The sequence below is a fragment of the Oncorhynchus masou genome, chromosome 16 (assembly GCF_036934945.1).
Source record: "Oncorhynchus masou masou isolate Uvic2021 chromosome 16, UVic_Omas_1.1, whole genome shotgun sequence".
In the NCBI taxonomy this organism is placed as follows: Eukaryota; Metazoa; Chordata; class Actinopteri; order Salmoniformes; family Salmonidae; genus Oncorhynchus; species Oncorhynchus masou.
Window position 1 is genome coordinate 14,526,015 of NC_088227.1, and position 22,988 is coordinate 14,549,002.

Here is a 22,988-nt window from a genome sequence, read left to right on the forward strand (position 1 = left end):
ATGTTGTGTTATGGGCTTCTATATGACTTATTACCACTTGTTTCCATAATATAAGATTCTCACCATGCAAATTAACAGAGCGAGAGGGAGAGCGAGCGAATGCAGTCACTCAGCTATCACAAAGAGCAACTCCTCCTTCTGAGCTTGGACTCCACCCCATGATCGAGTTCCCTCTCCCCTGCAGATGACAGTTATATTTACCCTGCTAGTGAAGTGCTGCGGGTTCACAACACCGCAGACGACAGCAACAGCCTGCCTACTTCTTGCATCCGTGGTGATACGTTAGGGTAAGGTCTGCATTGGAATAGCAGCCATGGAAAGAAGCATGAATTTTGATGAGATTCTTTCTCATATTGGGGGCTTTGGCAAGTTCCAGAAGAGCCTGTATGTGTGGATTTGCCTCCCCCAGATCTTGCTGGCGTTCCACATGCTGATATCCATATTCACAGGGGCCGTCCCCCCTCATCTCTGTCGCTCCACCAACACCACCTGGCCCTTGACCGCCAGCTCAGACCCTCCCAATTTCAACTTCAGCCTGGTGACCGGCCCAGACGGTGACCCAGGCCAGTCCTGCTCTGCCCCTGGGGGATCCCTGGCACCCCGCTGGCCCAGCTGAATCACAGCACTGCCCTAGCCCTTAGTGACAGCCACGCCACTGAGGGTTGCCAAGGGGGATGGGAATTCAGCAAGGAGACCTTCCACAGCACCGTGGCAACCGAGGTGAGTAAGAGACACGGCAGGAAAATGGACGTGGCAGGCTCTGTCTCTGTCTGGGGGGTTCAAATGTGATGAACACCTTCTGGTCACACATTCTCACATGAATTGAAGCCATTCTGCAGTTGGTTATGTGGAACTCATTTTTACAGCTATGTAACTGTGTAGTGGTGGTGATATCTGAACCTGATCTAGATCCTGTGGTGCAGGCATCCTCTCTCCCTCTTTCTCTCTCTCTCTCTCTCTCTCTCTCTCTCTCTCTAAAGCCTGGCCAGTGAGGTTCATTCCCTCCATAACCCACTAGTAAACAGTATGTGGATCAGGGTTGGATGTGGGGATACTTGAATGAACTGATTGGGTCTAGTGCATCTTGAGGGGCCTTCACACAGTGACACTGTTAGTACGGTTAGTAGTGGAATGGTCCCAGCCCGCAGAACATGTTGAAGGTTTTTAATTTACAAACACTGACCTAGGATTGCCTGTTCTTAATGTCTTAGTTTATTGTACTTTATTTATTTTGCTAGATATTGCTACATTGTTGGGGTGAAAAACATGAGTATTTCACTGCACCTGCGATAACGTTTGCAGAACTGTGTACGCAACCAATAAACTTCCACCGGGAGGCCAACTGTTAAAGGCTGTCTAAACAATAGGATGTATGTCAACTCATGACCCGTTTGTTTACATTCCATGGGGTGTGGTTCCACCTCAAAAAGATTGACACCCACCATCTCAGATTCTTCTCAGATTGTGGTATAGAATTGAGATTCTCTGAGATTCTTGGATTATTGCTTCCCTGTGTATCTTGTGATGTTTTGTTCACCTGTTCGGAGAAATTACCAATTGAAGTCACTTACATTATTTACGATAAATGAGTGTGAAAGTACCAGGTTTTGCCCACTATATCAAATCAAATGTTATTAGTCACATGCGCCGAATACAACAGGTGTAGACCTTACAGGGAAATGCTTACTTATGAGCCCCTAACCGACAGTGCAGTTTCCAAAAAATATGGATAAGAATAAGAGATAAAAGTAACAAGTAATTAGAGAGGAGCAGTAAAATATATATATACATATATTTACAGGGGGTGCTGGTACACAGTCAATGTGCGGGGGCACCGGTTAGTTGAGGTAGTATGTACATGTAGGTAGAGTTAATTAAAGTGACTATGCATAGATGAAAACAGAGAGCGGTAGTGGTGTGGAGAGGGGGATGGGGGGGGGTGAATAGTCGGATGTGTTGTTACCAACCTGGGACATGGCTACAGACATGAGTGCTACGGGTCGGTAGTCATTTAGGCAGGTTACCTTAGTGTTCTTGGGCACAGGCACTATGGTGGTCTGCTTAAAACATGTTGGTATTACAGACTCGGACAGGGAGAGGTTGAAAATGTCAGTGAAGACATTTGCTAGTTGGTCAGCGCATGCTCGCAGTACACATCCTGGTAATCCATCTGGCGCTGCGGCCTTGTGAATGTTGACCTGTCTAAAGGTCTTACTCACATCGGCTGCGGAGGGCGTGATCACACAGTCTTCCGGTACAGCTGGTGCTCTCATGCATGTTTCAGTGTTATTTGCCACGAAGCGAGCATAGAAGTAGTTTAGCTCGTCTGGTAGGCTCGTGTCACTGGGCAGCTCCCGGCTATGCTTCCCTTTGTAATCTGTAATGGTTTGCAGGCCCTGCCACATCCGACGAGCGTCGGAGCCGGTGTAGTAAGACTCAATTTTATTCCTGTATTGACGCTTTGCCTGTTTGATGGTTCGTCGGAAGGTATAGCGGGATTTGTTATAAGTTTCTGGGTTGGAGTCCCGCTCCTTGAAAACGGCAGCTCTAGGCTTTAGCTCAGTGCAGATGCTGCCTGTAATCCATGGTTTCTGGTTGGGGTATATATGTATGGTCACTGTGGGGATGACGTCATCGATACACTTATTGATGAAGCCAATGACATGTGGTGTACTCCTCAATGCCATTGGAGATGCCACTGTCCCTGCTACTGCCATACCATTTTATCCAGCTGGTCTTGTGTTTAAATGGATTACAACATTTTCTTTGGAACTGTGGGTAGAAAACCTCATGATGAAAATAAAATGTGTGGTCATCCTCACAATTCAAGCCAGTCCTCCATGAAAGCAATTTAGTTTGTCCTTCTCTAATGCTTAATCTGTGTCCAGGAAATGGCTGCTCTGTGTGTGGTTTATTCCCTTCACAAAATTTCTGGATTAGTTAAACCATTCTTGGTGAACAAGCAAACCATTAAACTACAGCAGTTCTAATGGTTTTAATGGTCTGGATATAGTCCCAAACACACACCCAGCTAGCACACAAAGTTCTGAGAACCATATGTTTCTTAGAGCTTGGTGAGAGTGTGGTTGTCCTATGGTTATTTTGCATATAACCTTCCCACAACATTCTGGGAATGTTGCAGCATAGTTGCTTGGCTTTGGAACATTCTCAGCACATATTGAGGAACTATCCTCTGTCTTGTTAAGTGTGTTGGCCACTAATTGGCCACACCTGATCTTAATGAGTGCTAGTTTCCTTTGAAATGGGGTCTGTTTGAGTTGACCAAAATGAACAACTTTGTATGAATAAAAAAAAACATGACATGTTAGCTCCATACTGGTGGAGCAGTGAACTAATTCCATGGGTAGAGAACATAAGATAGTAGGTTCGAATTTCCCTGATGCCGTGCCACAATAAAAAAAGAAATGTGTTTGCATGATTAATGCGTAAGAAAATTCATTTATATGTGTCCTGTGCTTTGTGTTCATAACAGTTAACCTGTTTGGGCTAGGGGGCAGCATTTTCACTTTTGGATGAAAAGCGTGCCCAGAGTAAACTGCCTCCTACACAGTCCCAGATGCTAATATATGCATATTATTATTAGTATTGGATAGACACTCTGAAGTTTCTAAAACGGTTTGAATGATGTCTGTGAGTATAACAGAACTCATATGGAACGCAAAAACCTGAGAAAAAATCCAAACAGGAAGTGGGAAATCTGAGGTTTGTAGTTTTTTTAAACTCAGCCCCTATTGAATATACAGTGGGATATTGGTTATGTTGCACTTCCTAAGGCTTCCACTAGATGTCAACCGTCTTTAGAACATTGTTTGATGCTTCTACTATGAAGGGGGGCTGAATGAGAGGGGAATGAGTCAGAGGTCTGCCAGCAGTCACGAGCTCAGTCACGTGCATTCACATAAGAGGTAGCTCCCATTCCATTGCTTTTCTACAGACAATGGAACTCTCCGGTTGGAACATTATTGAACATTTATGGTAAAAACATCTTAAAGATTGATTCTATACATAGTTTGATATGTTTCTACGACCAGTAATATAACTTTTTGGAATTTTTGTCCGACCTTTCCGCTGGAAGTTGCACGCGCGTTTCGATTTGTTTACCAAATGCCCTAACAAAAGGAGGTATATGGACATAAATTATGAACTTTATCAAACAAATCAAACATTTATTGTGGAACTGGGATTCCTGGGAGTGCATTCTGATGAAGATCAGTGAATAAGTGAATATTTATAATTCTATTTCTGACTAATGTTGACTGCGCAACATGGCGGATATTTCTTTTGGCTGGTTTGGGCTCTGAGCTCCGTACTCAGATTTTTGGATGGTATGCTTTTTCCGTAAAGTTTTTTTGAAATCTGACACAGAGGTTGCATTTGGGAGAAGTTTATCTAACGTTCCATGCATAACACTTGAATTTTCGTCAACATTTATAATGAGTATTTCTGTGAATTGATGTGGGTCTCTGCAAAATCACCGCATGTTTTGGAACTACTGAACATAACACGCCAATGTAAAATTCGATTTTTGGATATAAATATGCACTTTATCGAACAAAACATACATGTATTGTGTAACATGAAGTCCTATGAGTGTCATCTGATGAAGATCATCAAAAGTTAGTGATTAATTTTATCTCTATTTGTGGTTTTTGTGACTCCTCTCTTTGGCTGGAAAAATTGATGGGTTTTTCTGTGACTTGGTGGTGACCTAACATAATCGTTGGTAGAGCTTTCTCTGTAAAACATTTGAAATCAGACACTGTGGCTGGATTAACGATAATTGTATCTTTAAAATGGTGCCTAATACTTGTATGTTGAGGAATTTGACTTAGGTTCTTTTTAAGGTTTCTTAGAAATCTCATATCATTTCTGTTCTCAGAACGTTAATAAAACCTCACAGGAAGCCTGCAGGCTGCCTCGATCGTCAGTTGAATGGTGTTTCCTCCGACCCTTTGGTGCGGCTGGCTTCCGGGTTAAGTGAGCTGTTAAGAAGCATGGTTTGGCGAGTCATGTTTCGGAGGACGCATGACTCGACCTTTGCCACTGCCGAGCCTGTTGGGGAGTTGAAGCGAAGAGACAAGGAAGCATTCAGACTGACTTTGGTTGTCAGTTGAACAGTGTTTCCTCCGGCACATTGGTGCGGCTGGCTTCTGAGCCCGTTGGGGAGTTGCAGCAATGAGACAAGATCGTAATCACGAAATTGGGAAGAAAAAGGCAATATTTGCTTTTGTTTTTTTTAAATCCTCACATGAAAACTTTTAAGGAACTATAGTAAAACATTCTCAGAACCTCCCTGCAACTAAAAATGTACCTTCCCAAAAGCGGCAAAATGTTCTCTTCCGTTCTCGGAACGTTTAAAAAAACGTTCAGTTGTACCGGTCAGGAAACTTGGCTTCGTTCCCAGAACCAATGGGAAACCAAAAACGTATGTTCCCACAACTTCCAAGGGTTGGCTTCAATGTTAAATGTCACCAATCACATTTACATACAGTGCCTTGCGAAAGTATTCGGCCCCCTTGAACTTTGCGACCTTTTGCCACATTTCAGGCTTCAAACATAAAGATATAAAACTGTATTTTTTTGTGAAGAATCAACAACAAGTGGGACACAATCATGAAGTGGAACGACATTTTTTGGATATTTCAAACTTTTTTAACAAATCAAAAACTGAAAAATTGGGCATGCAAAATTATTCAGCCCCTTTACATTCAGTGCAGCAAACTCTCTCCAGAAGTTCAGTGAGGATCTCTGAATGATCCAATGTTGACCTAAATGACTAATGATGATAAATGCAATCCACCTGTGTGTAATCAAGTCTCCGTATAAATGCACTGTGATAGTCTCAGAGGTCCGTTAAAAGCGCAGAGAGCATCATGAAGAACAAGGAACACACCAGGCAGGTCCGAGATACTGTTGTGAAGAAGTTTAAAGGCGGATTTGGATACAAAAAGATTTTCCAAGCTTTAAACATCCCAAGGAGCACTGTGCAAGCGATAATATTGAAATGGAAGGAGTATCAGACCACTGCAAATCTACCAAGACCTGGCCGTCCCTCTAAACTTTCAGCTCATACAAGGAGAAGACTGATCAGAGATGCAGCCAAGAGGCCCATGATCACTCTGGATGAACTGCAGAGATCTACAGCTGAGGTGGGAGACTCTGTCCATAGGACAACAATCAGTCGTATATTGCACAAATCTGGCCTTTATGGAAGAGTGGCAAGAAGAAAGCCATTTCTTAAAGATATCCATAAAAAGTGTCGTTTAAAGTTTGCCACAAGCCACCTGGGAAACACACCAAACATGTGGAAGAAGGTGCTCTGGTCAGATGAAACCGTTTTGCAACAATGCAAAACGTTATGTTTGGCGTAAAAGCAACACAGCTCATCACCTTGAACACACCATCCCCACTGTCAAACATGGTGGTGGCAGCATCATGGTTTGGGCCTGCTTTTCTTCAGCAGGGACAGGGAAGATGGTTAAAATTGATGGGAAGATGGATGGAGCCAAATACAGGACCATTCTGGAAGAAAACCTGATGGAGTCTGCAAAAGACCTGAGAATGGGACGGAGATTTGTCTTCCAACAAGACAATGATCCAAAACACAAAGCAAATTCTACAATGGAATGGTTCAAAAATAAACATATCGAGGTGTTAGAATGGCCAAGTCAAAGTCCAGACCTGAATCCAATCGAGAATCTGTGGAAAGAACTGAAAACTGCTGTTCACAAATGCTCTCCATCCAACCTCACTGAGCTCGAGCTGTTTTGCAAGGAGGAATGGGAAAAAAATTCAGTCTCTCGATGTGCAAAACTGATAGAGACATACCCCAAGCGACTTACAGCTGTAATCACAGCAAAAGGTGGCGCTACAAAGTATTAACATAAGGGGGGCTGAATAATTTTGCACGCCCAATTTTTCAGTTTTTGATTTATTAAAAAAGTTTGAAATATCCAATAAATGTTGTTCCACCTCATGATTGTGTCCCACTTGTTGTTGATTCTTTACAAAAAAAATACAGTTTTATATCCTTATGTTTGAAGCCTGAAATGTGGCAAAAGGTCGCAAAGTTCAAGGGGGACGAATACTTTCGCAAGGCACTGTATACACTACCGTTCAAAAGTTTGGGGTCACTTAAAAATGTCCTTGTTTTTGAAAGAAAAGCACCTTTTTTGTACATTAAAATAATATCAAATTGATCAGAAATACAGTGTAGACTAATCAATCAAACAATCAAATTGATTTATAAAGCTCTTCTTGCATCAGCTGATGTCACAAAGTGCTGTACAGAATCCCAGCCTAAAACCCCAAACAGCAAGCATTGCAGGTGTAGAATCACGGTGGATAGGAAAAACTCCCTAGAAAGGCCAGAACCTAGGAAGAAACCTAGAGAGAAACCAGGCTATGAGGGGTGGCCAGTCCTCTTCTGGCTGTGCCGGGTGGAGATTTTAACACAACATGGCCAAGATGTTCAAATGTTCATAGATGACCAGCAGGGTCAAATAATAATCACAGTGGTTGTTGAGGGTGCAAAAGGTCAGCACCTCAGGAGTAAATTTCAGTTGACTTTTCATAGCGGATCATTCAGAGTATCTCTACCGCTCCTTCAGTCTCTAGAGAGTTGAAAACAGCAGGTCTGAGACTGGTGGCACGTCCGGTGAACAAGTCAGTGTTCCATAGCCGCAGGCAGAACAGTTGAAACTGGAGCAGCAGCACAGCCAGGTGGCCTGGGAACAGCAAGGAGTCATCAGGCCAGGTAGTCCTGAGGCATGGTCCTAGACATTGTTAATGTTGTAAATGACTATTGTCGCTGGAAACGGCAGAGTCTTTATGGAATATCTACATAGGCGTACAGAGGCCCATTATCCGCAACCATCACTCCTGTGTTCCAATGGTACGTTGCATTAGCTAATCCCAGTTTATCATTTTAAAAGGCTAATTGATCATTAGAAAACCCTTTTGCAGTTATGGTAGCACAGCTGAACACTGTTGTACTGATTTAAAGAAGTAATAAAACTGGACTTCTTTAGACTAGTTGAGTATCTGGAGCATCAGCATTTTTATGTTCGCCTCACAAGTCCTCAACTGGCAGCTTCATTAACTAGTACCTGCAAAACACCAGTCTCAACGTCAACAGTGAAAAGGCAACTCCGGGATGCTGGCCTTCTAGGCCTCCCACTCCTCTTTCTATTCTGGTTTCTATCCAGTTTGCTCTGTTCTGTGAAGGGAGTAGTACACAGCATTGTACCAGATCTTCAATTTCTTGGCAATTTCTCGCATGGAATAGCCTTCATTTCTCAGAACAAGAATAGACTGACGAGTTTCAGAAGAAAGTTCTTTGTTTCTGGCCATTTTGAGCCTGTAATCGAACCCACAAATGCTGATGCTCAAGATCCTCAACTAGTCTAAAGAAGGACAGTTTTATTGCTTCTTTAATCAGTACAACAGTTTCACGCTGTGCTAACATGATTGCAATAGGGTACCTTGTACTTTCACACACATTTTTGGTAAAGAAATGCAAACTAGGGACTCCAATGGCTAACTTCTCTGAACAAGTGGTGAAAAACATCCGATTCACAGGGAATACATTACTTAGGATGAAGAAGCAATACTCCAAGCTGCAGCTCCCTACTACTTGTCAGACATAGAGAACTGATACTGTACACTGGTTGTAGGGGTGAGATTGGTGGTGGGTGCGTCAGTGGCTTTTGACCCTTTTATTTGATTTTCAACTAAATAATGTTGCCGGAACGCTAATCTTATCGATTTGTAAATACAGACACGATTTCAGAACAATCTGAGATGGTGGGTGTAATGGCATGCTGATATTACATGGAACGACTCATCTGTTATTATTGATGTGAGAGCCATGACGGACACTTAGATGTAATCTGTTGAGAAGCATGTGCTCATAGGCTTCTATAGCTCATGGGCAAAATATTTGGACACCACAGTCAAAATACAGTTACAGGGCTGTGCAATTGGTGCTTGCCAATATGACGTAGCTTTTCAACTAATTTGAACCCTCTGTCCTTGACAGTGGGATCTGGTGTGTGACCACGCCAATCTAAACAATGTTGGTTCCTCAATCTACATGTTTGGTCTTCTGGTTGGCGCTGTGCTGTTTGGTTTCTTAGCTGATAAGTACGTATAAAACAACTGTGCATTTTCCACCATGTGTTTAAAAAAAAATCTCATTTAGCCTGATGATCTATGAGACATGTATTCTAGGTAGGTCACAAACTTAATGCAGGGTCATGCTAAACGAAACTCACACAAACTCAGGCCCACTTTAGGTGAAGTAAAACAAAAATTGAGCTCAATGAACGCTTTGCAGCTTGTATTGATATTTACATTTGCTGGCACATTTTATTTGTGTAACTCGGAATATTTATAGAAAGTACACAGAGAAATGTCTGCACAGACTATTTTCAGTAGTAGCAGTCATATTCAGAGCTCTTGTAGGCCAGCCAAGTCAAAAGCATTTGACACATTTTAACACGGGATATTAAAGAGTGCATCTAATTTGCAGCACATTTCCCACTCCCTATCAGTCCAATTCATTCTCAACACACCCGTACAGTACCGTGAGTGAGTACACCTCAAGTGAAACAGTTTCTAGTCATTTAAAAAGGTATAATCCCCCTTTTTCTTGTTTCAGGTATGGACGCAGGAACATAATCCTGGTTGGTTTGACTATCCAGTCAACCTGTGGGGTCGGAGCTGCGTTTGCCCCAAATTTCTACGTGTATGTTTTCCTCCGCTTTGTTGTTGGAACCACTATTTCTGCTGTCATCATGAACGCATTTGTTTTAGGTCAGTCTCCTTCTTTCTCTCTCTCTCTCTCTCTCTCTCTCTTTCACACTCACAAACACGCACATACAGTAAATATTCATAAAGTTCTTGACTTGTGATCTTAGCAAAATGAAGATGATAAGGTGCTGGTTTTCTACTCTCTATACTGATTTGTTTGTGGCCCAAAGGCACAGAGTGGACAGGATCAAAGCACCGCATGCTAGCTGGGATCATCACCGACTACTTCTTTGGGTTTGGCTACATCATCCTGGCAGGCCTGGCCTACCTCATCCGAGACTGGCGTAAACTCCAGCTGGCCATCTCAGCACCAGGCTTCCTCTTCATCTTCTACATTTGGTGAGTCACTGGCCAGCTGCAGTATGCCTATAGCCTGGACTACAAACTGAATATCACCCACTTTCATTATCTTCAGTAAAATGAAAGGATCATTCAGTTTGGATTCCAGGCTAGCACGCCAACCCACTAAAGGAGAATTTCAAGGGAATGAAGAGGAACCCTTTTGTCTTCAATAATCCAAGCCAGATGTGTCATTACATGCCATTTGGGAATATCTAAGTATATCTAAATTGCACGATTGTGTTCATATTTTCCCTGATATTCTAGGACAAGTATTGGCCTAGTTCCTATCTCATGGCTAAATGTAACTTCATGTTTATCTCTTGTTCCCATGGGGTCAAACTAATGCCCGTTGTCATATGTAGTTGATTATGTGTGTGGCTCAAATGAACACCTCTCCTCTACCTTCTTAGGGTCCTACCAAAGTCGGCTCGGTGGCTGATGGCCAACCAGAGGTACGAGGAGGCCATGGATCTGGTCAGGAAAGCAGCTCTGATGAACGGCAAACCCCTGCGGGAGGACATAGAGATATGTCAGGTGTGGTTTGTTGGTTATGTTGTTTTGTCTACAGGCTAATTGCTATGGAGAGAGATTCCAACAGCCTTGATAAAAAGCACTTGCAAAACAACACTTCTATACACAAGCAATGTTAAGAGCAATAGCGCTAAAGCCTGAGCATGTTAAATTGCTTTGCATGTTGTCCCTACACTGTAAGGCATGCCGTGGGGGCATGAACATTATATAAATTGCATTGGTGTGCTTATCACTTTGATGAGCTCATTCCTTTACTTATAACCATCACTGTGAAATGCTCATGGCTAATCTGCTCTTGTTATTTTCCAGGGGTACAAAGACATGGTGAAGATAGAGGAGAGGACAAAGCACACAGTCATTGACCTGGTCCGAACTCCAAAAATGAGGAGGAGCTCATTGATCATGTTTTACCTGTGGTGCGTGTCCTGCCATTCTTTTCACAGTTCACTAATTCACTAATTGCTTGTGAAGTTGACAGCGATTAAGGCTCAAATACAATCTGTCATCGAGGGAGAAACAGACAAACAGTAGATTTTTATCAGGACACATGCATCTTGGGGGCAAACAAGAAATGTAACACATCATCAACTGTTTCAATTGGGCTTCTGCCAACCACTTACGCATCAGTCGAACACACTCTAATCTTCATCTCGTCTTTTCATTGTGGGTTGATCACTTGGTGTGGTATGCCAATGGAGTTTGCAGAACTATTCACCGACCAAGCTTCTCAAGGCCTCCTTAGGTCACTGTGCTTGTTGAGTAAGCCATTCGAATTGCAGTGTGTCACTCACTGAGGTGACATTGTAGGATTAGTATTCGAATGTGAATACTTTACGTAGCTTACCAGGCCATGAGAAATTAGAGAAAAAATTGCCAATGGATGTAACTTTTTCACTATTGTCAAATGTTGTGTTGTATTCCCTATCCAGTCCAAGTTAGAGGAGGCCTTCTTTGTCATTTTACTCTTGTAGAAAAGTCCCTTGATTATGCCAGGGTTGTATTACCCTGTCTGTGGCTAGAGAGACATTGCTGCTTCCTCAACACTTTCTTCTCATTTCCTATACAATGCAACATTAACCTCTCATCTCTCGCCCTGTGTACTGTAGCTCCCTATTCTGCATGGTAGACTTGTGGCAAACTGCTTGTTTCACTGCTGTGACAGTAGTGTGTTATTAACCCCTTCTTTGCCTCATCAGTGTTTCCCCTACCATTCCACCTCTGCCTGTCCAGGTTTGTCAACGTGCTGGTCTACTATGGCCTGTCCCTCAACATCTCTGACTTTGGGATGAGCATCTACCTGACCCAGCTTATCTTTGGCCTGGTGGAGATGCCTGCTCGCACCATCACTCTCTTCACCCTCAACCGCTCCAGGAGGGTATCCCAGATAGCCTTCCTCACTGTGGGAGGCCTAGCCTGTCTGCTCACTGTCTTCATTCCTGATGGTACGGAGCTTTCCAGAGTAAACTCTGCTGCCTTTAATGTGCCTTTTGAAGTATTGTTTATAAGCATCCTGAGGTACATGATCAGTTATAGTATCCCCCTGGCACTGAAAATACTCCAATTGACTGAAGTTATTGACATTGAATGATGCCGTAGTTGTGGTGTTTTATAGCCCTGTTTATTAGGGTTTAGCTAGTGTCAATGGAAAGTCTTTGTGGCTTGGCACTTGGCTTCTGGTTGAAACGGAAAAAGGTATTCAAGGTATTCATCCACAATATGTATTTGTAGATACCGAGCGTAACCTCCTGGATGTAGAGTAAGAGTTGTTGAAGAACCCACCTGCAGCCCTCAGGGAAGTCATGCCAGTCTCACACTTGAGGCCACTTCCTTAGGTGTTTATGGTCTCCAGTTGGAATGCGGTGGATTGATCCACAGGGATGTAGACTTGAGCTGCAGGTGCTATGCATATACACAACACAGCTCTTTACCCCTTTAACGTCTAACCCCATCACTTCTCTCTCTCTCTCTCTCTCAGATCTCTCCATTATTAGAACAATCCTGGCCATGGTGGGAAAGTTTGGGATCACCGCCTCCCTGTCCATAGTCTACATCTATTCAGCAGAGGTTTTCCCTACTGTCATAAGGTGAGCGTCTGGTCCATAGGGCTCCGGTCAAAAGTAGTATTCTGCTGACAAATATGGACTGCTGTTGTCTGGGCGTGTTTCCAGCAGAGTCAAACAGGTGTAGATCATGAGGTCACAAAATGAGTCTAACCGCTACTCAGTCAATATCTCTGTGACCTTTCTTTTTTGGGGGAGAGGGGGCAGGGTAGCCTAGTGGTTAGAGCGTTGGACTAGTAACCGGAAGGTTGCAAGTTCAAATCCCCAAGCTGACAAGGTACAAATCTGTCGTTCGGCCCCTGAACAGGCAGTTAACCCACTGTTCCTAGGCCGTCATTGAGAATAAGAATTTGTTCTTAACTGACTTGCCTAGTTAAATAAAGGTAAAATATAAAAAAAATATTGAGCAAGATAACTGGCATCAGTGTTTAACAACTTGTTTCCCCCAATGCAATAGCCAACTTGGGCTCAGTAGATTTATGTTAGGGTCAGCATAAGGTTTGAGAAAACTACTTAAGGGGGTTTTGACTGTATTAACAATCCTCTTTCATTGTATTCTGTTTTCGATATGCAAAGTTATACATTTGCCTTGACGTAAACAATCACAGTAAGTACTGTAATTGCTTTGGGATGTTGGCGAGACTAATCTTGAGCCACAGTCTTTATTACAGCACTACAAATATAACGTTGTGACGTTAGTTTGGCTAAACAAGTCTCCAATGTGATCCTCAGGCAGAGTGGGATCGGTATGGGCTCCATGTGTGCCCGGGCAGGGGGAGTCCTGGCCCCAATCATCTACCTGTTGAGGGGTGTCAGTAAGAAGGCTCCAATGGTTCTGTTTGGCCTGTGTACTCTGCTAGGGGCAGCCCTCACCCTGCTGTTGCCTGAGACAGTCCACCAGCCCCTGGCTGACAACATCCAGGATGTGGAGGGATCCAGCATCAGGTCTTTACCCTCTTTTGTCCACTGAAGGGGAAGAGAGAGGGAATATTCTATTACATAGTATTTAACACTTTCAATTCCTTAGTATGTATCTGCCAATATTATACTCTGGAGATACAGCCTTGAAACCAGGGATGAACATCTAAGCCTGGGTTAATAGCCATTTCAACCTTTATTATTGTACTATACCTATTATTATAAACTGGGTGGTTCGAGCCCTGAATGCTGATTGGCTGACAGCTGTGGTATGTCAGACCATATACCACGGGTATGACAAATGTTTTTTTTTACTGCTCTATTTACGTTAGTAACCAGTTTATAATAGCGATAAGGCACCTCAGCTTTTGTGGTATATGGCCAATATACCACAGTGCCTGGGCTGTGTCCAGGCATAGGTTGTGCAGGGATTAAGAACAGCCCTTAGCCATGGTATATTGCCCATATACCACACCCCCTTGTGCCTTATTGCTTTATTACGGTGCTGAACTGGTGTTATCTTCATGTGATGTTAATAGTAATCCACGGATATTCCCTTGCCTCTTCTAGTGAGGACTCAGAGGAAGGGAACATGAAACCAGACCTCTATGAGGAATGTCCAACAAGGAACCAGACATCATAAACGGAAGAACTTAGTGTGGGACAAGCCACCAGTCCGCACCGGATTGACTTCTACGCGGAAAGACCATTAGCCCAAGGAACTCAACTGTGCATTGTAAGCTATCTGCTAAGAGCGCTTGAACAAAGTTGTAGCTCGTAAAGCTATTTCCTATTTCGTACATAAGACAATGATGTCACTTAACTGACATGTTTATACAGTTTTGCTTTATATTGCAAAAAATGTTTTTTTTTTGTGAAAAGATGTACAGTATATAGATTTTTATGGTGACTATCAGTTCATATATTGGTTGCTAATGAAGTACAGTAGAAACAGTTCATTTATGCACTAAATATAATTTCTTATCTTCTGTATACAATGAGTGTACAAAACATTAGGAACACCTGCTCTTTCCATGACAGACTGACCAGGAGAATCTAGGTGAAAGCCGTATTGATGTCACCTGTTAAAACCACTTCAATCGGTGTAGATTAAGTGGAGGAGACAGGTCAAAGAAGGACTATGAAGCTTTGAGACAATTGAGACATGGATTGTGTATGTGTGTCATTCAGAGGTGAATAGGCGAGACAAAATATTTCAGTGCCTTTGAACTGGGTATGGTAGTAGGTGCCATCCAGCCAATTTGACACAACTGTGGGAAGCATTGGACTCAACCTGGGCCAGCATCCCTATGGAACGCTTGTGACACCTTGGGAGAGTCCTGGCCCTGACAAATTAAGGATGAGCAAGTCAATATTAGGATTAGGATATTATAATGTTTTGAACACTCAGAGTATACTGTCATGGACACACCTTTGTGTGGTTCGAATAGCCTTGTGCTCTTTCTATCCAAATATTTTTGCTGGTGCTTCCTGAACCGGATCTCACTCCCCCGTCCCTTCCCTGTCTGTTATCTAGTAGGTCTTCCTGAGTGCCTGTCCTATCAGTTTACACACCCCTACAGCACCGCTCATCCCTAACAGGTTCACCTTGAGATGTGAACTCAGTTCCAGCCAGCAAATGCCTTACTGTTCATCATGCATTGTGATTTCATAGAAAGACCCAAGTGTCCACGCTGTGAAAGAGCAGAACCAATTATGCAAAATTTCACACATATGCAAGTTGAATAGGGAACCATTTTTTCTATTTGATAATAAACTCTGAATTTTGTATTTGACACTCCTAACTCTCACTTTTAGACGTGAATGTGTTTGAAGTGGTTGATCCATGATCATGATGAGTCTTTCTGTGCAGTAAGTTTGACTCGTTCTCCAGCACAGCAAGGCTGCTCCCCAGTGTTTGTCAGATTACCATGTTGAAATACTAACCATCTGCGTGCGACCTTCTTCCAGCCATGGAACCTCGAGGTCCCAGCGTCATCTCCAAGATGACCCAGTCACAGGTCTCTATAGGGTCAGCAGATATGCTGTGGCGAGCCCTAATACAAGACAAGGAAGCCATTGTACAAGAGAGGGATGGATGGACTGAATGATGAACCATCATGACAGTGCCCTCTCTTCAAACACAAAGTTTACATTTCACATTTCCATTACGTTATTAATACTTCTACTGAAGGCTTTCATTCTGAGCGGTTACACTAAGTGTATGACGTAAAGCAGTGGAACGGCAGCACTAACAGCAGAGAAACAGATCCTAGTTTGTGATCTTCAACATTGGGTGGAGCAGGATAGAAAAAGTAATTTTAGGACTGTGGTTTGGGTTGGAACTTATCATTTGTTATTACAGTGAATGATTTAACAGGTCTGAATTGTTCCGTTGTCATTGTAAGGCTTAAGAGAGAAAAGCCACAAATTATTGTTTTGGATGAAATACAGTGTTTGCCTTGCAGTCATGTAGGCTAACCCACTGTAATATATGTTAAGTAACGAGTCGGGGCTCGTTGTGTTACTGATCACTGCCACTCTCTGGAGAAAAGTGGTACTTGCTTCTATTCTGACATCAGGTGCTGTATACAGTATAAGTACTGTAAGGAAGCACAAGCATTATGATCACAGATATTGTGTTACAATATGTGCATTACCTTTGTACTGTTCTGTGCAATCAGCACTTTTATACATACATAATACATACGTTTCAGATGTATAGAACCAAAGTACGACTGGAAAATTGTATCCACGCTGTGAGGGGGGAAAAAGAGAAATTAAACTTCATTTATATAAGATAGTTCTGTTTACACAATGTCCGCTATGCTGCGTGTCATTTCAAAAAGGCTTATAGCCAATGGTGAGGGGCAGCTAAGGGGTTGACTAAATGCCAGTGTTAATAGACTCCACCTCATTGTGGGGAACAACTGCAGGTTCTGTGCTCTCTGACTGACTGAGTAGCTGGCACAGGCATGTAGCATGGCTGTCAGTGATTCACTGCTCATGGGGCATTAGAAAACAACTGGCATTTCAATTATTTTCATTTCAATTATAACAGAGGATTCTGAGAGGCAACAGCTGCAAGTACCCACTTGACCATCCCCCCCATGACACTGACATACAGGGAGCTGTTCTACCCTTCTTTGTCTGTGAGAGCTTTGACTGAATATTTCATGGTTGTAGTGGCATTGTCTGTGGCAATGCATGTATGTAAAGTAGGCCTACTGTCATTGTAAAACGTGATGTGAAAAGATCCATTGTTCGAAATTACAGAGAAGCTAGTCTGAAACAAGGGTCAAACTGTAGGCTAACCTCTCCATAGATTACCATGCCCACACTGGCATTTGCTCTGGTATTATGCTGAGTGTCACGATTTCCGCCGGAGTTGGTCCCTCTCCTTGTTCGTTCGGCGGTCGAAGTCACCAACGTTCTAGCCGTCGCTGATCCTCTTTTCATTTTCCTTTGGTCTTGTCTTGTATCACACCTGGTTCCAATCCCATCAATAAGATGTTGTGTATTTAACCCTCTGTTCCCCCTCATGTCCTTTTCGTGATTGTTTATTTGTAAGCTATGTTCAAGTTATGTTCTGGTATGCGACGGGTTTTCTACCCACTTGTATTATTTTGTATATTTTGGTTTTTGGAATTTTTGAGCATTTATTGAACTGCTCCATTTATACTAAGTTCGATCTCCTGCGCCTGACCCTGCCACCAGCACGCACCCCCTTACACTGAGAATGTTTACACTAGGCCTATGCAAATACTTTCCAGATCCCTGTTTCTAGAATAAAGACATGAAAACAGAAGTTTCATAAGTGTGACTACATTTCCATATCTGAACTCACAGGTATTCGAATAATCCAGATCTAATTTCCTGAATTCTATCAATGTATAATTAAGCGAAAAGGTATATATACTTACGTGATTAACGGGAATTTCTCCGGTTCTGTAACGGCGTTCTTCGTTTGTCGCAAGAAAGTCGGACCGAAATGCAGCGTGGTGGTTACTCATGTCTTTAATGAAGAAAAACGGAACGATACATGAAATAACTAATAAATACAAAAAACAACAAAACGGAACGTGAAACCTAATTACAGCCTATTTTTTTTAAATAAAAAATAATTTATTATCTTCAATACCATTCATTCTTTACAACTCATAATTTACATACATACTCAAATAATGGTATTTTAATTAAACTAATTAAACTAAACATAAACCCCAAACAAAACCTCAGGGGAGCATCTTCCCTCCCCGTCACCCTACAAAATACCTTTCCCTATCTCCCCGTCCCTAATCTATCCTCTTACAAATCTAAATGACACCCAGCCCTAAACCCCCCCCTTCCACCTCTCCCGAGCAGCATGCTGCCCCCACTTCCTCTCCTCCCTCTTCATCCTCCCCCTCAAATCTCCTTCCACCCTCCTCACTATCCCTTCCACCCCCCAATCTCTCCCTGTCTTCACCATGTTCTGCCTTGCTTCCCACAGCCCCCGTTTAAAGAGACTCATGAGAAGCCAGAGCAGAAACTTGTCCCTATCCGTCCCTCTCGCTCTCCCTACACCCTCTCTAACCTGGCCCACGTCAATACAAAATCACCCTTTACCAAACCTAACAACACCCGTGCCCTAGCCCATACTACTCCGGCAAAGGCACAGTCCCAAAAGACATGGCGCACAGTCTCCTCCCTGCCACAAGAGGATCTTGGACAGGTGGGGGATTGCACCAAACTATACCGGTACAAGATGGAACGTACCGGCAAACACTTATGAAGGCTCAACCAATTCAGGTCCTTGAGCCTGTTGTCCAGACCCCGCGCCTGCACTCCCTCCCAGACCACTTCCGAGATGCCCACTACAGGCGCCAGACTCCCTGCCTTTCTGACCTCCTCGTACAGGTGCCTATCATCTAAACCTACTCGGGCAACTTCAACCTCAGGGTGCGCACGCAGCCACTTGGCCGCATGACCAAAGTGCCACGGCAGCTGTTCCGCCCGAGGACCCGTGTTAGACCACACCATTATGCTTCTCGCCGGATACGAGAAAAATACCCGCAGGAGGTAACCGGACGGGTGTATCACTGGCTGAGCAAGCTCCGTTAACAAGAAAGAAACAAAAATTGTGTCCAGCTTGAGGGGGAAATGTGGTACCCCCCTACCTCCCTCCCGATGGGACAGATCATGCGTGCCCTGGCGACCCACTCGCACCTGCCACTCCACATAAACTGAAACACAAGCCTCACTAGAGGCCTCCTCAGACAAGCCGGCAATGGGTAGATGTATGCCAAATACAAAAGAGACGGCAACACATCCACCTTTAGGACCAGGACTTTGCCCATAAAAAGACAAATACCTAGCTTTCCACATTGCTAGCTTCCTCTGTACCACTGCGATACGCATGTTCCAGTTTAGTGTCGCTGAGCCGGAGGTCTCAAAATGGACCCCGAGAATCCTCAGGGCCCCCTCACAGAGAGATAACCCCCGAGGCGCGGTAGAACGGATGTGCCATCTTCCGAAAAACTTGACGGAAGACTTTGCATGGTTCAGAACTGCTCCCGACGCTCGGGTGAAATCCCCAAAGATGGCAAGGGACCTTGTCAGGCACGAGTCCTTGCACAACAGCAAGGAAGTGTCGTCGGCGTACTGCGTCATCTTAACACGCAGCCCACCACTTCCAGGGATCAGCAAACCTTCCACCCCTGTGTCTGCCCTAATGGCAGCCCCCAGAGGCTCCATGTACAGAACGAAGAGGAGAGCCGAGAGTGGGCACCCCTGCCTGACCCCAGACGAGAGGTCAAAAACGTCACCCAAGTGACTATTTACACTAACTCGGCACCCCGCTCCGACATATAATGTACGAATCCATCCTATAAACTTCTCCCCAAATCCTAATCGACCTAACACTCTGAATAAAAAGGATCTATTCACGCGATCGAAGTCTTTCGCCTGATCTAGCGCTGCTACCATAAAAGGCAGTCCTCTATCTTCAACCCAAGCGATGGAGTCCCTGATTAACTGTAGGTTCCATCTAATAGAGCGGCCCTCTACCCCGCACGTCTGATCCTCATGAACGACGTAGGGAAGGGCTGTGCGCAACCGGTCTGCTAAAACCTTTGCAAGTAGCTTGTAATCTACACACAGCATGGTCAACGGCCGCCAGTTGCCAAGGTCTGTTACTTCCCCCTTCTTATATAAAAGTGACAGCACACCAACAGCCATTGATCCCCCCGGGACCCCCGTCTCAAGGATGGCCTTCAAGACTTCGAGGACAACTGGTCCAAGTATACCCCAAAACTTGAGATAAAACTCAGCCGGCAACCCATCCATCCCAGGCACCTTCCCTTTTCCCATCCTCCTAAGAGCGCTCTCAACCTCTTCTAGTGAGATCTGGGCCTCCATCACTTCTCTAATGTCCTCCGGCAACCGCCTGGACAAGTGTTCTAAAAACACATTTCCCTGCTCTACATCTATTTCCCTTTCCTTAAATTAACCTTGGAAATGATCAGTTGTCACCCTGACCATATCCTCTGGTTCTCTAACTATACTACCATTTTCTTCCCTAACACCATGCATTACCTTCCTACTCTGTCTTGCCCTAACCAACTTAAAGAACATAGCAGAACAAGTCTCATTATGTTCTAGAAAGCCACTATGCGCACGCTCCAGGAAAGCTCGAGCCTTCCGCTCCTGCAACTCCCTGAGCTGTGCCTTTAGGGTTGCGGATCTCTCCCAGTCAAACGACCCGCCGAGGTTGCCTGCCTCGTATTCGAGTTCAATTAACCTTTGGATACGATCCACCTCCCTCCTCTCCTCCCTTTTTTTCCCTCTTGCAATACCCTATTATAAAAGCCCTAATCCTCACCTTAACTAATTCCCACCACTCTAACACCCCCTCGCACATGGACCGGAGGCCCTCAAGCCTCCAAAAGAAACCATAAAACCCGTCAACAAAATCCTGCTCCTCCAGCACATCCAGATCTAGCTTCCAGTACGCCCTACCAAAGAGGCAGACTGGCGACCCCACCTGCAGGAGCACCCCGTCGTGATCCAAAAAGAAAACAGGCAACAGCCGCCCAGACAACTTCCCCAAAGACCTGGATACAAAAATATAGTCGAGCCTCCGCTCAACCCCCCTGGAGTTGCGCCATGTAGGACCGTCCATTTTCGGAGTAGTGTGCAGACCACCATCTACCAGACCATGGCAAGCCATTAGCCTGGCAATGGCGCCTGCACTGCTATCCCCCCTCTTCCTATATCTGTATTAAAATCCCCCCTATCACTAATTTCCTATTTGTGACACACAGGGGCGTCAGACAGTCCACCATCTCCCTCCTGTCTGCCACCACCTGTGGCCCATACACCACCACTAATCTAAATTTACAATCCCTTATCGTGACATCCACCCCTATAACCCTCCCCTGCATTACCACAAAAGAATCCTCCACTTTTACCTCCCTGTGCCCACACAAAATCCCTACCCCCGATGAGTGCACCCCCCCAACACCCCAAACCGACTCCCCCTTGTCCCACTCCCTCTTAAACCTACTAACATCCCCTCCATCCCTCAGGTGAACCTCCTGTAAATAACAAAAATCAAACCCCACACCCTCCAAATAACTAAAAACCGCCCTCCTCTTAAAAAAATCCCTTAAACACCTTACATTTAAACTAACAAAAGTAAAATTAGACTCCATGAAAAAATAAAAACATGTAATACACTCAAATTCTAAACCCAGACAGAAAAAAAAAAAAAAACAGGAGACTCACCCGATGCTCCCCTGCTCCATATCTACCGGTGAGAACACCATCCGTAATCCCGACATCCCCCCCTCTTCCTCCATCACACCATCCCAGGATGCAGGAATAGTGTTTGGCTCCGGGGTGCCCTGCACCCTGGGTCTACCCCCACAATCCTCCCCCTCCCCAGTGTTGCAGCTGGTTTGGAAAAAAATTGGGGAGGCTGAGTCCCCAAACAAAAAACTCCCCACCTCCTCCTGTACCCAGTCCTGAGTCTTGTTAGGTGTGTCCCCACCCAACAGAAGTTGAGGGCCTGGGGAAACCAACAGCAACCCAGAGGTTTCTCCCACCCCCATCACTCTCTTGGCCATCCCCTCCCCCTCACTGTTGGCCAATCGCAGTGGAGAGATACCACCCTCCCCCCCGCCAGCTCCTCCACCATACCCCTCATCTCTTCCACCAGGGCACTTTCCCCCAGTCCACTTGCTCTTCCACCGTCTCCTTCTCCACCACTCCTCCCTCGCTTTCTTCTCTTTCATGCTCCTCCACTCGGTTGCCTTCTTCCGCCGCTTTTCCTGGTTCTCCTACTCCCGTGCCTTCCGTTTCCTTCTCTCTTCCATCCGCCGCTTCTTGCTCCTCTTCCTTCCTTGTGGCCTTCCCCTCTGGACCTGTACTCTGGTCATGAGGCGTGCTTCCTTCCCCTCCTCTTCTTCCCCCATCCCCCGCTCCTGCTCCCCCCAGCCGCAGACGCATATGACCTCTGACGGGCCGGGCACCCCCGCCACAGGTGTGCTGAAGAGCCACACCCATGGCACGTCTTAGGCTTGTCACAATCCCTCGCCTCGTGATCCTCAGATGCACTAAATCTGCATTTTCTTGTACTGCACGAGGCGAATATGTGACCGTAGGCCATACAGCACCTGCAAAATGGGGGCTGACGTGCATAAAACAACGTCCCCCTGTCAGCCCCTAGGGAGAACATAGCAGGAGGATGGAGGTAGCCACCATGTCCCGTTGGGTCCTCTCTGAGGAGGGCCTGGAAGCCTCTCCTCCCATTCCAAAACCCAAGGGAGTCTTTGAGGTGCCTTGTTGAGGAGACGTTATCCATGTATCTCCCCAGAAAAGCCCTCACCTCTTCGTCCTTAACGTAAGGGTTGTAAATGTTGACAGTTACAACCCTAAAGTTTTTCTTCGCCAGGCTTGTTATTTCGTAGTGGCACATCGGCCTCTCACCTCCCACTGCTCTTGCCCTTCTCAGGATATCATCGTGTTTTTCCTCTGTATATAGTGCCACGTCGTATGCTCCCTCCAACGAGTTGCCTTGGAAACAAAACACGTCCTTCACCGTCAGCTTTAGAATCCCCATCAATATTATCCTTCCAAAGATTCCCGTCCTAAAGGCTCCAACTCCCTTTCCTTCCAAGCAAACCGAATCGTGTTGGCTAGCCCAATCCCAGGGACCGACCGTGTTGATGTATTTAGCACCATCTCCGCAAGGAGAATGGCGCTCGTTCTCTTCTCTTCCAAAACAAGTAAAAAGAAAAACCAAAGTGACCGAGCCTATCT

At 44.8% G+C, this 22,988-nt stretch overlaps 1 protein-coding gene across 1 annotated transcript; it reads left to right on the top strand.

The window, feature by feature from the left end:
- The first annotated feature begins 217 nt into the window (after positions 1-217).
- LOC135557510 (solute carrier family 22 member 6-A-like) lies at positions 218-17,475 on the top strand. Its single transcript, XM_064990811.1, is given in 11 exon segments — positions 218-599; positions 602-720; positions 9,062-9,165; positions 9,683-9,837; positions 10,005-10,173; positions 10,587-10,710; positions 11,017-11,123; positions 11,938-12,149; positions 12,683-12,791; positions 13,500-13,712; positions 14,256-17,475. Coding segments are annotated over 11 exon segments (1,671 nt in total). The 5' UTR covers positions 218-313; the 3' UTR covers positions 14,329-17,475.
- Positions 17,476-22,988: the final 5,513 nt, after the last annotated feature.